The following is a 16,017-nucleotide window of genomic DNA, read 5'->3' as shown; positions in this document are numbered from 1 at the left end:
GCTCTGTCTGAGCAGATTACATGCAGAGATTAAGAACTGTCGCCGGTCTAAAAATAATGATCCTTATCTATGAAACAACAGAGCTCTGACTTCATCTCCTACCCACAGAAACAAGAGAAACACTTCAAATGAACAGCCAAATCTTGCCAAGACACTTCCATATGTTGTTTTGGCCTCAGTTTATTTTCCCTGCTGAGCTTTATGACAGAAAGTGATCGGATGAGAAGGTGGCAACAGCATATAGCTGAGGTGACATCAACAAAGGGACAAAGCTGATTATAATCAAGTGAAGGCAAATTCCACCTGACTTCACTTGCTGGCTGCCTACCAGAAGGCATTTTTTTCCCTTCAAAAGAATAAAAATTATGTGTGGCACTCACTAGGCTAAGCCCCCTTCTGCTGTGGGGTTAGGTGATTGGGCTGTTAAAACTTTACTTAAATATAAGGAAGGTATTATGTGAACAAAAAAAGAAGTAACACTGGGGTCAAGCTGTACCCTTGAGGTCAAGGTCAAGGTTATTTTTTCTTATTTCACAATCTCAGAGCAAGCTGAAGAGCTGAATCACAAAAACTAAACATCAAGAGTAATAACAGGTACCTTTCAGACTCCCTATAGTAAGTGTTAAGCCCTTGGCTGCTTTTTACCACTCTACAATCACGCAGTATTTTGTTTTTACATGCTTAATTCTGTCCACATTGAATCCATTTGACATAAAACTCATGCTTGCACTCTACAAAACTCCATTGGAGGTGTGTTTTTCAGGAGTGATGGAGAGGGCCATCCATTGCAAATTGCTGTGTGTGCACAAGAACAGAAAGAATTTTAAGGTAGACACTTGAAAGCCTGGCCAGGTCTGCCAGGTGAGAGCAAGCACAGGAGAGGAGAAGGTTACATAAAGGGCTCAACAGAGTAGTGTGGGCAACATGCAAAGAGCCAATGGGAGAAATGGGGAATTCTGCTGGTGGCTGTCCTGAAAATGGGGCTTACAGCAACACATTCCTGTAATACCCTGGGTAGAAAAAGGCATGAAAGAAGGTAATAAAGCTTTGCTTTCAGGTTTGGTTTTTTTTTGTTAAATAAAATTTTCAATCTCCTAAAATTCAGTAGGGTCTTTTTTATGTTTGGCCAGAATATCCACCACAGCTCAAAGAGCAGCAGGACAAATGGCTGGTAGCTGGGCAGCTGAACTCAAGCTTACACCAGCTATTGGTATATTCACGCCTAAGCAAATAAAAAAAATACCTGATGTTTATGGCACCTGCATAAGATAGACACATTTACAGCTCCAAAGACCATTTTACTCAATTGATTAGAATCTTTCCCAGTTTCTATGGAACCTAAATTTTCTCTAAAATAACATAATTTCATGAAAAGCAAAATCAAACAATACGATCTATTCAACATATACTCATTGCTCCTGTCACTTTTGAGATTTGCTTGCTGACTTATCCAAATCTGCTCAGCGTTTATTAAACACTGGGGAAAAGTATTAATCTATTAATTGATAATGGCTATTTAAGATAATGTTACCTGCTCATAAAACAGTACATTTGGGTGAGAAGCAAAAATTATTTGTTTTGCATGTATAAGAGGTGAACAATTACAGAACTGACCACAGGGATGTACTAACAGCCATGCTAATCAGGCATATCAGGGTATGATTTGGAGAAGTTCTCTGGTGTAAAGCTCATAGAACTTGGGGACTTAGGCTAATCTCTAAATCACAGAGAAAATATGCAGGGCTTAAAATTCATTACCTTATGTTCTAGATGAACTTCAATTACTGGTCAACAAGACATGCACAATATGAAAACAGATACACAAAAGTATCAGCTGCTTTGATTTCAACATTAACTTTCCTAATATCTCATTTGTGTCAACACTCCTTTGAGCTGACACTTTGGAAAAACTCTTCCACAACTGTAATTATCAGCTACTCCTGCCATGCACGTGACAAAAGTTAAAAGCAGGGTTTGGTACTTTCCATATTCACCTACAAACCAAAGAAAAATGAAAAAAGTCCTCTGATGGGTCTAAACTGCATTATCAGAGGTCACAGGAAGGACCTGGGGACCAAATGTGGACAGAGAAAACACGTGGTAGGTAAGATACAGTTTGACTGTGACAGCTAAAATTTATTTTCACACCCACTCATTTATTTTTTTGCAAATATTCTGGGAATACTTTTACACAAACAGAAATACTCCACAACAATGTAAATGCTATAGGCACTTCATTACTACTGTTAACATATTTTACATTTGCTTTCAGTTTTAAGACAGACATCATCTGGCATAATAACAACTGATGTGATACAGTGTAATGGTGACTCAGGATTTTTTATCTCAGTGTGTAATTAAACAAAAGCTACATTTAAAAACCAAAACATTTTAAAATCAAGATTACAATATTAAACAAAAATCACAGAAACTCTGCAATATGCTCGATGACACAAAGATTGAAACTACTTTATACAGTGAAGACAAACCTCTTTAATTGTACTTAGAATTAGATAGAAATACAACTACTGAGAAACACATTAAACATTAAAGATGATAATTTTGAAGTAATGCATATTATATTGTTTCAATTTCACCCATGTTGATTAACCATTTGATTAAGCCTGAGTTTGTTACAGATTAAAAGCAATAATTCTACCTCTCTATTACATATATTTTAAAAATCCCACAGCATATGTTCAGATTCATAGTAGTTTGGATATTTAGAGAAAAGACAAAGTTAGAGGTGAGCACTTAAACAGCTGTAAGAAAAAATTCAAAGAGAATGATATATTCAGGATTTCCACAAAAAGGAAAAAAATGCTTCCAAAACACCAGGACCAATAAAAATAAAGAAATTTCTATTAACTGAATTTTCATGAAATCACAGTTTACCATTTTTTCACTAGATTTAATTAGTGCCTCTTTTCCTTGGGTTATTTAAATATCACTTTTGTTTGCTTCCTATATTAATCAGTTAACCAACAAGATTGTCTACACCTCTAGTTAACTGATATCAAATACATGTCTTTGTACCATGTCTCCATGATCACTAACAGAAATATAAATTAAAAAAATATGAATGTGGTTAAATTTTAATGTTATGGTTGTAGAAATCATGTATAGAATATAACAGAGCAATAGACTTAGAGATACAACAAAACGAAAGTTGTAAAGAATACCTAAAATTAGAAATGTTTAATACAGCATAATGGAAAAAGCACACAGCAAATGTTTTACACACTGTTCATTTTAGATTAAAAGCCAGAATAGTTTCTTAAAAAACACACTGACTGTTTTTGCATACAACAGTACTTAGGAAACATTTTCTTTATCCTGACAGTAAACTATGCAGTGTATCAGAGGTAAGGTGACTCTTTCAATTTAATTCATTTATCAATGGAAAAAGATTAAATGCTCTGTGTTTAGGGTATAATCTGCGCCACTAAGTTTCCGTGCTCTGATATGGACAACACTTTAATCATAGCAGATACATTTATTGATGTAGTGTCTCCTGTTTCAATTGTGGAACCCCTGCAGTGAGCCTGACCAGGACTGCACCTTGTGCAGCCAGAGGCGTGCACCAAACCCACTCTGGTCCTGGAGCAGATAAACCAAGTGAGTCATGTTCTGACTGACATGTTCCATTCTGCACGAGCATAGGGCATAACACACACACCACTCCAACAAGTGCAACAGAAAGAAACCCTTCCAGTTTTTATTTGCCTATTCTCTGGACTACCCAGTCCTGCTGGCAGAGGGGACAGCGATTATTCTGTTTCACCCACAAGGACATGCAGCAATTGTGGAAGGAATGATTGCATTCTCCCCAAACCACTGAAAGAGAAGAAAGAACATGTTCCAGTCACACTCAGCTGTTCAATCAACACCTACAGCAACATTCAAACTATCACTCTCAAGTATTTATAACCACTGGGATTTTTAGAGACAAAACAGGTCATCACTGACTTATCCACTGAGAATGGATTATTATGATCATCCTGATGATAGTCAGTTCCATCATCAAGACTATTACTTAATTCCGAATAGTAAAAAAAGAAATGTATATATTCTCACCTCCTTGTGTAAAGTGACAGGGTTTTGTGACTGTATAAACATACTTAGATGTTCTGCACAAGAAATAAGTGCAGTTGCTGAAGTTTTTCCGTTTATCTTCCCCAGTAGCAAAATAAAGCCAATGCATTACTGACTCATTATCACATCAGAGCATATCACTAAATTCTCAGATGAAATACACTGTTTGAACTGAAATGTAGGATAACAAGGAGGCACATGTGACACAGTATATAGTCTTAAAATAGGACTTTACACCAGGAGTTATTCGCAGGCTACAGTTGTTCCAACACTACAAAAATTGTTATCTGTTATCCATTTACTCCTCAATAATATTTTAAAATGTAGTTACTTTGGTTTTTTTCCATATTAGTTCACATTTTCCTCACAGGAGCACAAGGGTACCAATCAAAGGAGTGTTGCAAATTATACTTTTTCCTCTCTATCTTAAATAGGATACTTAACAAGCCAATTAAGATATCTAGAACAGGAAACCTTATTCCCATTAAAACAATCATCAAAAACCCCCAGTGGGTTTTTTTGAGACAATACACTTCAAAACACAAAGCTCAGTAACATGGAAAGGTTTACCACTGGTTTAAAAGTTGTCATAGAGGTTTAAAGCAAAGTCTTTGAGATAGTTTTCATTATTTCCAATTTAAACAGTCAGAATTAAGACCTTCTTTTGCATACATTGGCACTAAAAGTATTATTATGATTCAACTGAAGTGATTCCACTTTCGAAAATGAGAAGTGAACAACCAAGCCATTGCCTCCATTATTTCTGAATGATGAGTTGGAAAAATACCCCTTTCTAACTCAGACACATATTTATTTCAGAATAAAGGACTTTTATTTGTACTACCATTGTATTTTCTGGCATACACCTCTGAAGAAAAAAGTAGCTTTTTCCTACCCGCTTCAAAAATGTACATTATGATCTCAAATATGCTCACAGTGAAAGAAACCTAAACCTCTTAGTTGTGTACGTGCTGACAGGAAATTGGAAGCTGTTTTGTTTTACAGCACAGTTGACAGGAAAACTGGTTTTTTTAGTGCTCAAAAATAAAACATAAAGTATTACTAATATAAAAAGATGATACAATGTAGAACAAAACACCAGTTTACTTCTGAGCATTAATAAAATCAGTATTCCCTTCAAACCTTAAAATGCACCATACTGAGAGAAGCTTCAATTGAAAAACAAGCGAGTGAAGTCACTACATACCAACACAATCTTCTTGTTTGTTTTCAGCTTGACATCTAAGACAGGCATCTAAAAGTAAACAAGAACAAACTCAATTTGATTCTCAGGATTCCATCTTAAGAATAGGTTTGTCAGAGGAAAATATAAAGTCTAATACAAATTTACAGAGGTAAAAATCTCAAGTTTTGATGTCTAGTTTAGCCTTCTAACATTAAATTGCCCCCTTAAATTCTGAAACTATAAAAATGACAATGAAATATATATCTGAAAGAGATCAGAAGGACTCTGAACCCTCCAGCATGTTTTGTTTATTTTCCATTGCTTTGGTATTTTCATAACTTTTGCTGAAAAAAAGCCTTCTCCATTTTGTAGATATAAAAGCCTGCAGATTTGTGCCAAGGCACTCAGGCATATTAAGACCAGAGCAAGCACAAAGCCAAGCCCTAATTACAGGACTTTGTTTTTCAGATGTCAGCATTTCCTTTTAAGGAAGTCATTCACAATTTTGATTTTTTAGGCTGTGCATCTCTCATAACTCCCACCACCTATTACTTTTTATAGTAGCTTCCCTTAACAAGTACTTTCATCTAATTTTCACAGGAGTCACACAGACAGATATAGTGGTACATTTGATAATATATGTTAATAAATACAGAACAATATCTGATTTAAAATATTTATCCCGCATATCATCTTTATGCACTCCAGTCTGTGACTTGAGGATTTAATGGCAGGTCCAGGACTCAGTAAGATACAAGAGTGGCAACTTCCAGGCTTCCCACTGTGCCACACAACACAAGGAAAAAAACCTCTTTGCTTCTTCTTTGCCTCAACATGGGCAGCCACAGACATGATTGTGCACGCATCATGAACAAGAGAAAGTGTTCAACCTTTATGGAAGTAAACACATCTTCATCTCCGCCAAAGAAGAGGAACTAGTTTGAACAAGTGTCCTGCAGGTTGGATCTGGCTTACAGGTCACTAGTTGGATCATATTCTCCCAGAAGACAAAACCATAATGTGCTACAGGAATTCAGATTTACGTATTTGCCACCTCTGGATAGGGCCACTACTTCTATTTTAGATTGATCTGCCCAGACATTCCTCCTTTTCTCAGGCAATAGAGAACAAAGAGGAGAGAACTCTAAAACAGCTGTCCTTTCCTCATTCAGAAAAATGCAGAACTTTCCAGTTGTTTGTTTCTATAATTTATATTTCAACAGCAGTTAAGGGCCCAGGTGCTGGGAAGATTCAGCTGAAGTGCTTCAATTTGTATCATGGTGTGTGGAGCCCACTGATCTGGGATCACAGCAGAAAGTCACAATAAATCAGCTGTCCTTTCGAGCCCTAGAGTTGTAGCTTCAGAGAGCCAAGGACAGAAATCACTGCCACCACATCAAAGTAACCTGTCCCCACTCCTACATCATAACCCCAAGGAGGTCAGTCTGAAAGGCTAAGGACAGCAAAGCCTCTCCAGCTGCAATCCTGCGCCTCCCAGCTAACACCTGCATTTTTGCCTCTTTCCCTTGTGTAACTAAGACCACATTGGTCCAAGGAGTTAAACAGTAGAAAATGGAGCCAGCTAACACCTCCTTCCCTGTAAAAGTCAAACAAACTAACTTTCAACAAGTGCCAGTCTCAGTCTGGCACTGCCTCCCACCTAAGGTTACTGCAGACGCAGTGGCTCTACAGGAGCCAGACCCACTCTGGCAGGGTCAACACGAAATTGCTAAACTGAAGTCAGTAATGATCAAGTTTCACATTCTAACAATACAGTTTGTTCCCAAAAAACGATTACTAGATTTTTTCAGACTTTTTTTTTTTTTTTTTTTTTTGGTTTAGTTTCAGATTAAAAGTACTCCCTTAGTCTAGCAATGAAAAAATTTTACTTTTTTTTTTTAACTTTTATAACAGCTCTGGGTAGAGATTTTAATTTAAGACTGTTTTTATAGTGTCCAGTAACAGGCTAGATACAATGCGGACAAATGCATTTTTAAAATTATAGTTTATGGCAAATGAAGCCAATTTTATATTTCCAGAGTGGTCTCTGTTTACCACAAAAAAGCAAATCATCTTCAAAACATGCTTATGTAAAAAGCCATTCCCACCATTCCAGTCTGTGCTGCATCTTTTTTCCTCTAGTACACCCTTTTGCCTCCTCTGTTCCACAGAACAGCAAAAACATTTATGAGAAATGACAGAATTGTGTATTTTATCTCATTTCTGTTAAATCAAATGCTGACTTCATTTTCAGTATTATGGTTCTTGGCCCTACAAAAGCAAGGTGCTCTGAAGGGAATCTTGGGTCATTTATCAAAAGTGTTGCACACCCAGCTGAGAGGACAGTTATATCTAGGATGACCCAGCCCAATAGTAAAAATTGGATATGCACAAACAGTAAAGGAGGAATTTAAACCGTTTTCGAAGAACCAAGGTAAGTATCATATTTAACAAAGATGTCAGAAAACAGTAATATGCGTCAACAATGACGGTGCTTTCAAAACCAAGTAAATTAACCCCTTAATAGACTTCTCAGTATATATATGTGTGTAAAACTGCAACAGTAACCACTCTTGTAAAGTAGCGCCAGACATCCTGGTTTAACAGATTTGAAAAGTGAATTTATATGTACATCCGTAACTTCTCCGTAAAAAACCCGAACAAAAACCCTTAACAAAACCCACCCCATAACCAGCAGTCCCACGCACGCAGCACTGGGTTCAGCTGGGCTGTAGGTCAGCGCTGGCGGGATTTGCCCTCAGACGAAGGCGCGGGCCGCTCGCCGCGCAGCCGGGGGGCCCAGGCCGTGCGTGCGGCGGGGCGGGGCAGGGCAGGGCAGGGCAGGGCAGAGAGCGCGGCCCGGCCGCCGGGGGCTCTCGCTGCCCGACGGGGCCGCGCGTGGGTTTAGGAGCGCGGCGGCCCAGCCCCCGCGGGGCCCTCCTCCTTCTCCTCCTCCTCCGGGAAGGCGCGGAGGAGGAAGCGGAGGCGGGAGGGATCAGCCCCCCCATTCTGCCGGAAACCGCGTCCCTGCCCTGCGCCCGCCGTGCCCAGGCGGTGGGCACGGCCCCAGGCCCGGCTCCGCGGCCATGGCGGCCCGGCCGGCGCTTACCCATGACCTGCACCCGGCAAATGGCGCAGGTGTCGCATTCCACGTCCCAGCTCCACATGGCCACCGCGTTCCACTTCTTCAGCGAGAACATCTTGTCGGGTGCGCCCGCCTTGGAGCCCGCGGAGCCCGGCAGCGAGTGGGGGGCTCCGGGCTCGTCCCCGTCCTCCACATCGGCCATGGCGGAGGGGCGGGGACGCGGCGGCCGCGCGGGCGGCAGCGCCCCCCTCCGGCGGCGGCAGCGAGCTCCGCCCGCGGCGCGGCGGAAAGGCCCCCTGGAGTGGAGGCCTTCCTGCCACAGCCAGCGCTTCTACAGAGATTTAAAGCATTTTTACCTTTCTGCGGGACACCGAGCGGGTACCAAAGTGGCATCGCTCATGAAGGATGTGCTCCTCACACGCAGAGTCCAGCGGAATCAATCACAACTTCACCTGTGGTCTGGGCTGCCCTGGGTATGGGGAGAGCGCCAATCTTCCAACTCTCAACACATTTCCTAAGACTGCTGAGAGAATAAGCGAAACACTTCAGCAGTGGGGTGCACCTTGGCCACCTTGGTGATAAAGTAAAAAATATTAAAGATTTTATGTTTGTACATTACTCAACTATCAGTTCAGAAGCACCTTGAAGACTATTAAACAACATGTGAATAAGGTGTTTTAGCTTGGCTGATTCACACTTCTCTCAATCCACACTGTTCAATTCCCTTTGCCATCTGCACTCTTTCAACTCATCATTCTTTTCTGTCCATTTTAAAAACCATCATGGCACTTCTGAATTTGAATTACTGGGACCAGATGAAATCCAGAAAGTTTAAAATAAAAATTGCTTTCTGTAAAAACTCGAAAATAAATTGTATACATACTATTCCTTTGATAATATATTGCATTTTATGCCCTTTGCATGGATTTTCAAAATTTGAATGTATCTGTTCCTAAAGTAAAGTAAAAAAAAAAAAACAAAACCAAAAAACCCTGAGATTTAAATACATTTAATTTCTGCTATGTAAAATATCAACTACCTCTAAATAGAGATTAAAACAAAACCCCAACAAATCCTGTTTGAGTTTTCGGATTTTTAAATTTATACAATTTGCCTTGTATCCCTAACAGATGCAAGTCTTCTTCAGTTCTAAGGGCAAACCATGACAGAGATTATAATTGTGTTTGAGTGCTGTCAAACCATCACACATGTGCTGTACATGATGCGAAGTCAAATATAAACGCCTTAGACTAAATTAGCAGTGAAAGTAGAGCAAATATGATACAGGCACCTTTGATTCTGTCTTGAAGGTATATCCCAACCTAGTGATCCTGTGAAAATGATTTTTGTTAAAAACAAATCTTTTACAAAAACGTCAGGTTTATGATAATGCAAAGAACAGTTATGTAAGTACGTGTTTATCTTGGCCAACTGATCCATGTGCTGGACTGTATTGTCCCACTTACTGTTTGTTCTGTCAATAAATTAACATACATCAAAACACTCGAGGACTGTGTCAATTTATCTGCCAAAGAAAACAATTTGAGCATACTTCTCTTCCAAGACTATTTCTTAAACTCTGGTTATCTGTGTCTCTGTGCCAGTTTCCCAACAGGAATATGCTACACAGGTCTATTAATGGCCAGTAGGGCTGAGACTTGGCTACGGTGGGGTTGCAAGGGAAGAGGACAGCACAGGGAACAGCGCTGTATGAGCACCCCACCACCTGTGACAAACCCACCTGCAGCAGCTTCTAAGGGTTAACTGAAGCTGCCAGATGCAATTGCCAAAATGGAAAATAGATTCCAATGCTGATAGGTAGAGTTTCTGTGAAAGCATGTAGCAGGCATGTAGAAATATAAAGGAAATCACAACAGGAATTAGGGAAACGGTGTATTTGTGGAATAAAGTACATGCTTTTGCACTGGATCTTGCTGGATGGGAAGAAATCACACAAACATACTGCTGCTCAGTATAGCAAGGGGATCCTGATATTCCTATAGATGTACATGATTGGGCATGAGCTGCATGAAAGTCCAGGAATGAGCTCAAAGACAGAGAAACAGCAGTAATTCCAATTCTTAAATGCATTGTGCTTTACTCTTCAAGTGAAATGAATGAACATTCATGACACATAATGCACAGAAATCCTTACAGAAGTTATTAAAAAAACCCCCTCATTCAGATAAATGCTAACATTTTAAAGAGCCAGGCCTCGCAGTAAACACACAGCTTCTCAGGTTTGTTGTAATTTATTTCTGAGTTATTCTCAAGCAATGTTACAAAACATTTTAATGTCTTAATAAGAAAATAAAATTTAAATAAAAATACATTCAACAATACATCATCATAACATTAAAACTTTTACAATCCTAACAGAACTAATTACTGAATAACATCACTTTTCTAGACTAATCAAAATGAAGGCAACTTTTATTATTAATCATCCTACTTGTACCTAATTAAATTCTAGAACATCTACTGCACTTTAAAACATTATAAAATGAGAAATCAAATCTTAATGATCACAAATATTCAATGGCTGTCTGGGGTTTTTTCAATATTCCAGTACCAAAGGGAAAAAAAAAAAAAAAAAAAAAAAAAGTGCATATTATAAAACCCCAACATTGCAAGAGTATACTACTCAATTTTTCATAAATTTGACTTTGAAAACCAGAGAAAATGGCTCCAAGGAAGAGGGTTTGCCACACTGTTAATTCATATACAACAGAACCTAATTCTGACACTCAACCACATTCAGCTTTGTTTAATGGCAGCTTTTGATTAATGGCAATTAATCTTGACCTTTACCTTGGCAAAACACATTTATTGGCATTGCTGCATTCTCCCTCAGTTTTAAATGTTGGCAAATAAAAGTCCTGTTGAGCACATCAAATGTGTAAAAAATGAAAAGGCAAAACCGTCTGAGGTGATTAAATGATTGTGATGTTGCAGATCCTAGTAATGAATCCGAGATATTCTAAAATATCTTGGTATTAAACCAAACTAATTTTAACAAGTTACATTCATTCCAAAGAAATTTCAATCCTGTCTGTCACCTTGCTTCCATTATAGAAAGCCTTCTTACAACAGTATAACGAATGTGTGGTAATTTTAACAGCTTACTGTTTTAGGTATTGTGGATTTCTAAACTTACATTCCTATTTAATTTGGCCAAATTGTGATTGGAAAAACAAAACAGAACCAGAACTAAAAAAACACCCAGCAAAACAACAAAAGACCCCACAGAAAACGCTTTAAAAATAAAAGTACCACATACAACTTTTATTAAAAATAATATTCCAAGGAGTACCATTGTATTTAATACTGATGAAGCAAAGTTGCCACAGTAATACCTTTGCTTCTTCCTGGTTATATACATATACTTTTTCTCAGCAGAAAACTAACTTCTCAGATGAAGTGAGCAAAAATTAATCTCACTGAAGTCAGGAATGCCAGTTTAAAATTGTGTTAAGTGGCAAATACGAATCCATGTAACTAAAGATACAAAAATATTCACTGAAGCATTGCTTAAAGACAAAACAATGTTGATCATTCAACTGATCATAACAAGCAGATACTACAAAGTATCTAAAAATAATCTGGGATAGTCCAGATATCTAAAGTGCTTTGAGTGATTATAATAGAGATTATTTATTAGATTTGTAGTCAAAAGTTGAGCTGGACGTAGTTATTACTTTTTATAAAAACAAGAAATTAAATCATACATGGGATGATGTTAATTGATCAGTACTTAACCACGATCTGTTCACACTTAAATTTTTCTATCTGTTGGCAAACCTATTTAACAAGAATGTTACTACCCTGCATTTCTTTTTAGATTAAGGAAAAAACATGTACCTTAAAAAATGCTAAAGAAAATAGATAGTGGTCTAATGTCACTCCATATATTACTCCAAATGTAAACAAGAGGTACAACGTAAGTTCCCTGATTTCTTCTTTAGTACTTAATAACACAACTAACACTGGTGTCTGCTGTCCAGATTATTTGCAGCATACTACATGGTTCTATAGAACTTCAGCTGTAGATAAATCAAGTCTTGGCAACACCTAATACAAGGAAAAAAATAAGTCAAATGTATTGAGTGTGAAGCTTCAGATCTTTTCCACGTCGTAAGATCTTGGGATTTCTGTTTTGAGATCCGTATCAGCAGGGCAGGCACTCATGGTAAACTCATGCAAGTTTGCAGTGTATGTACTGAGATTTAATCCAACCAACAAATGCAGTGTGGATTTTCTTCCATAAAAAAGCTTATTTGTCTAGAAAGTTCTTTCCAATAAGACAACAATGGCAAAACAACATTCAGATTTATTCACATTTTTTACTTCAAGAACCTGGAACTTCAAGTTCTTCAGCAAAATGAGAATAAACCTTAAAGACTAGATTTTCAAGAAGGTGTTTTTCTATTAAATATTAAATAGATTGTCAACACAACTAGAATTTATGTTCATTCTTAAATACTTTGCAAAAATGCATATAATGAATGAATTAAAAAAAGAAAACAAACAAAAAACCAAAACACTCTAGAACATTTCCAGTTTCTTTTTTCATCCAAGTGGGCCAGTTTGTTTTGGTTAGGAAACTTTTCCAACAATTGGGTTTTCTCTGCAAAAAAACAAAATATTATGTGTAAATACTTTTAATATTAACATTTGCTTTTTAGTTCTCATCATGCAATTGTAATTTATCAAGCAAAACACAGTTTTATCATTAATTGTGAAACTTAGTGATTTGCAAAAACCTCATTTACTTTCATTTCTAAATCACAGTCAGTTTTTCTGAACAAAGAAGGTCAAACCCTATGCAGACTAAATTAGGGTTTGAACTTTTCTTTTTTTCCTGGTGAATCAATCCTTATTGATGCAAAGAAGAAATCTAAAAACTTGCTAGAGGCATAAGCCAGGACTGAAGAGAATTAAAGAATGCTCTCTGGAACAACAACATACTCCAAAGAACAGACTATTTTTACCTTCACAAGAAATAGTATTTTTCATCGAGTATGGCAAGTGAAATACAAACAGTAATTATACTACCTGAAAGATATGTTTCTGCAGTAAAATTTTGACAGTTTCATATAATTTTATACTACCAAAATGTTGAAAAAAATATATTAGAAAATATATTCAATATATTAGAAGCTAGGCACACTGTTATGGATAAATTGTGTGTGCTGTTCAAATGTTATGTTGCAAGGAAACAAGTCACTGGACCCACTCAGGAATCTCAACAGGAACAGATGAATCTACACCAGAAGAACTTGGATCTTCAATAACTGGTAAAAAGCTGCACTACTACAAAAGATGTACCTTATTCTCTCTACATCTATCTTGTCTAACTTTACCTTTACCTCCATTTTCTCTGGCCTTGTTCCATGATTTTTTTTTTTTAAATACACATTTATCAATGTCAAAGTTACATAAGATACTTACTCACTACCATATTTGGCACTAGATGATCTCTTCTTCTGGTATTTTTCATGTGATTCATTCAGCTTTTCCACTATATCTATTATCTGCTGGAGTGTATGAAAAGTGGCTACAGAATCTTCAATGGTGAAGTTAGAATAATCATCTGGTTCTTTCCGAGGACCTTGATAAACTGCTATACTTCCACAAGCCTCTATGAAAACAACCACAATCATCCAATTTAGAATTTCAGCAATTAAAAAACAAATCTAACTCCTGTGCAAATGATAACTCCAAAATTCTGAAATGTAAAGTTACTCTGGCTTGTACATAAAATGGATTAACATAAAAGCAGGAGGCAGTATCAAATAAATGCACTTACAATTCTATAGCTTATTCTCTGCTAGCTGTGTTCAGCATCTTGAGCATCCAGCTCTCTCCACATTAAGAGAAGTTCAGTGCTTTCTTGCAGCAAAACTATATCTAACAGACTTTATCACATAATCAGGAAAGGCACAGCAAAGGCAGAAAAGCTATCATCTACAGTTGCAGCCTCTCTGTTTAAACTATATAAAATATTACATATATAGAAATTCAATTAGAACAACTCCTGATATCTATTCTAAAGAAATGCCTGAAGAACATCAGACACCAGGGCACTGAGAAGATAAAAATTCAGTCTCTCTCTCTGCTTTCTATTATTTTCAGGTGAATCGTTAAATTCAGTTAATTGTTCAAAATTATGTTCTTGGCCTAGAGAATTAGAACTGAATATCAGTGTAATTCATCTTAATTATCATTTGAGTACCTTCCAACTTCTGTAGTTTAGACCTGTTGATAGTGAAAAGTGAGTAAATTCTTTCTGTCTCTCTGTCTCCATCAATCTCAATTTGAGTGTCAGCAGGAACATCTCTAAAAGGTGAGCAAAGAGACAGGCAATCAGTATCAGTAATTCTTGAAAGCAAGTAAAAACTAATTCTTTTTCAATATATATAGCCTTTTAATATGTTTATCACTCATAGATAGCTTCACAAAACTTAGTATGTAGTTTATATAACCTACCCAGTTAAGGATAAGTTTTTAAGATATTATTAATTTTTTCTGACATACCTACAAAACCCAAATGATTCATCAGAATCTACATCCAAGATTATTTAGCTGACTTTCTTAGGGCACTCTTTTAAAATATGTGAAGTTCAAATAAAATAGTGGTTGTATAAAACAAGACAAAGTGATTAAGGAGAGAAGACTTTCAGGCTGAACTTTCTGCAGGAAGTATTTTAATTATTTCATACAGATGATCTAGGTGTGTCATATTTCTGCATTCAACCTGGCATCTGAATTAATTTATTAGTCGGCATGAAGAAATCTCAGCCATTGGATATTTGTGATTTCCATGCTGAGCTGGTTACCTCCACAGGGTGGCACACAAAGTAACAGAAATCCATTACTTGGTGCCTTACCACTGTGGCACGTTTTTGTGGCATCACTGGCTGAAGGGGACAGGGAAAGCCTTGCTTCCCAGTGCCCAAGCTGAGAGTGACTGCCCCGTTGCCCCGGACTCACGCGGTGCAGCGCGCGCAGCCCTCGGTGCTCTCTGCCGTGGCCTTGCAGCACAGCCAGTTCCCGTTCAGGAAAGCAGAGGGGTGGTAAAAGCTCAGCCTCTTCTGGTTGCACCTTGTTACCCGGCAAAGAGCCTCTATCCACTCACTGGCTTCTACACAGTTATTTGCTTGGATATACAGTGGCTTTTCCCCATGAAGTACTTGAAACATCTGTAGAAGAAACACATTATTCTGCTGAGTAAAAAAATCCAGTTACTGAGCAACTTCAAATATGCCAAAATAGATTTCAGTGCTCAGGCAATTCCACAAACTCGAATTAAGACAGAAAGTGAGACAGGGAGAACAGCAGACTTTCCATCTCTTTCAATTACACAGAGGAGAAAAGCCCCACCAGATCAGCTCCCTGTGTTCTGTCTACACTACTTCCTCATCTAAGAAAAAACCCTTATGAATTAGAACAGGATGCATCTTCTATCCTCTTCATCCACACATCTTTAAGTGCAACCCCAGATTTCACAAAGCATGACCTTTATGCTTCATATCCTGACAGCAACAGAAGATTCCCAGAAGTCTCTCCTTTAGCCATGACTGGCCTTAGTGACAGCAATTCTTTTACCAGTGCTTCAGATGTTTGGATTGACATAAGAACAGAAATAACC

The 16,017-nt window shown here is 37.7% G+C and overlaps 2 protein-coding genes across 3 annotated transcripts in view; both read right to left on the bottom strand.

Annotated features, from left to right (window-relative positions):
- Positions 1 to 1,058: 1,058 nt before the first annotated feature.
- On the bottom strand, positions 1,059 to 9,324 carry RNF7 (ring finger protein 7). 2 transcript variants are annotated; one of them, XM_056498705.1, is made up of 3 exons: positions 8,391 to 8,633; positions 5,303 to 5,350; positions 1,059 to 3,837 (listed from the first exon to the last, which is right to left on the bottom strand). In XM_056498705.1, the coding sequence occupies exons 1-3, from the start codon at positions 8,566 to 8,568 to the stop codon at positions 3,719 to 3,721; spliced, it is 345 nt and encodes a 114-aa protein (XP_056354680.1). In that variant the 5' UTR covers positions 8,569 to 8,633; the 3' UTR covers positions 1,059 to 3,718. The 2 variants fall into 2 exon arrangements, with proteins under 2 accessions (XP_056354680.1, XP_056354681.1); XM_056498706.1 differs by having other exon boundaries at positions 3,781 to 3,837; positions 8,398 to 9,324.
- Positions 9,325 to 11,628: 2,304 nt separating this feature from the next.
- The window catches only part of RASA2 (RAS p21 protein activator 2), a 44,061-nt gene continuing 39,672 nt past the window's right edge, over positions 11,629 to 16,017 (bottom strand). Inside the window, exons 21-24 of the mRNA XM_056498886.1 lie at positions 15,360 to 15,568; positions 14,602 to 14,705; positions 13,818 to 14,007; positions 11,629 to 12,993 (exon numbers count right to left, since the gene is read on the bottom strand). Of these exons, the coding sequence (XP_056354861.1) occupies positions 12,963 to 12,993; positions 13,818 to 14,007; positions 14,602 to 14,705; positions 15,360 to 15,568 (534 nt within the window). The 3' untranslated portion in view covers positions 11,629 to 12,962. The remainder of the gene's footprint in view (positions 12,994 to 13,817; positions 14,008 to 14,601; positions 14,706 to 15,359; positions 15,569 to 16,017) is intronic.

The sequence above is a fragment of the Oenanthe melanoleuca genome, chromosome 9 (assembly GCF_029582105.1).
Source record: "Oenanthe melanoleuca isolate GR-GAL-2019-014 chromosome 9, OMel1.0, whole genome shotgun sequence".
In the NCBI taxonomy this organism is placed as follows: Eukaryota; Metazoa; Chordata; class Aves; order Passeriformes; family Muscicapidae; genus Oenanthe; species Oenanthe melanoleuca.
Note: the sequence above shows the minus strand (reverse complement) of the source record. Positions and strands in the feature narration are given on the sequence as shown.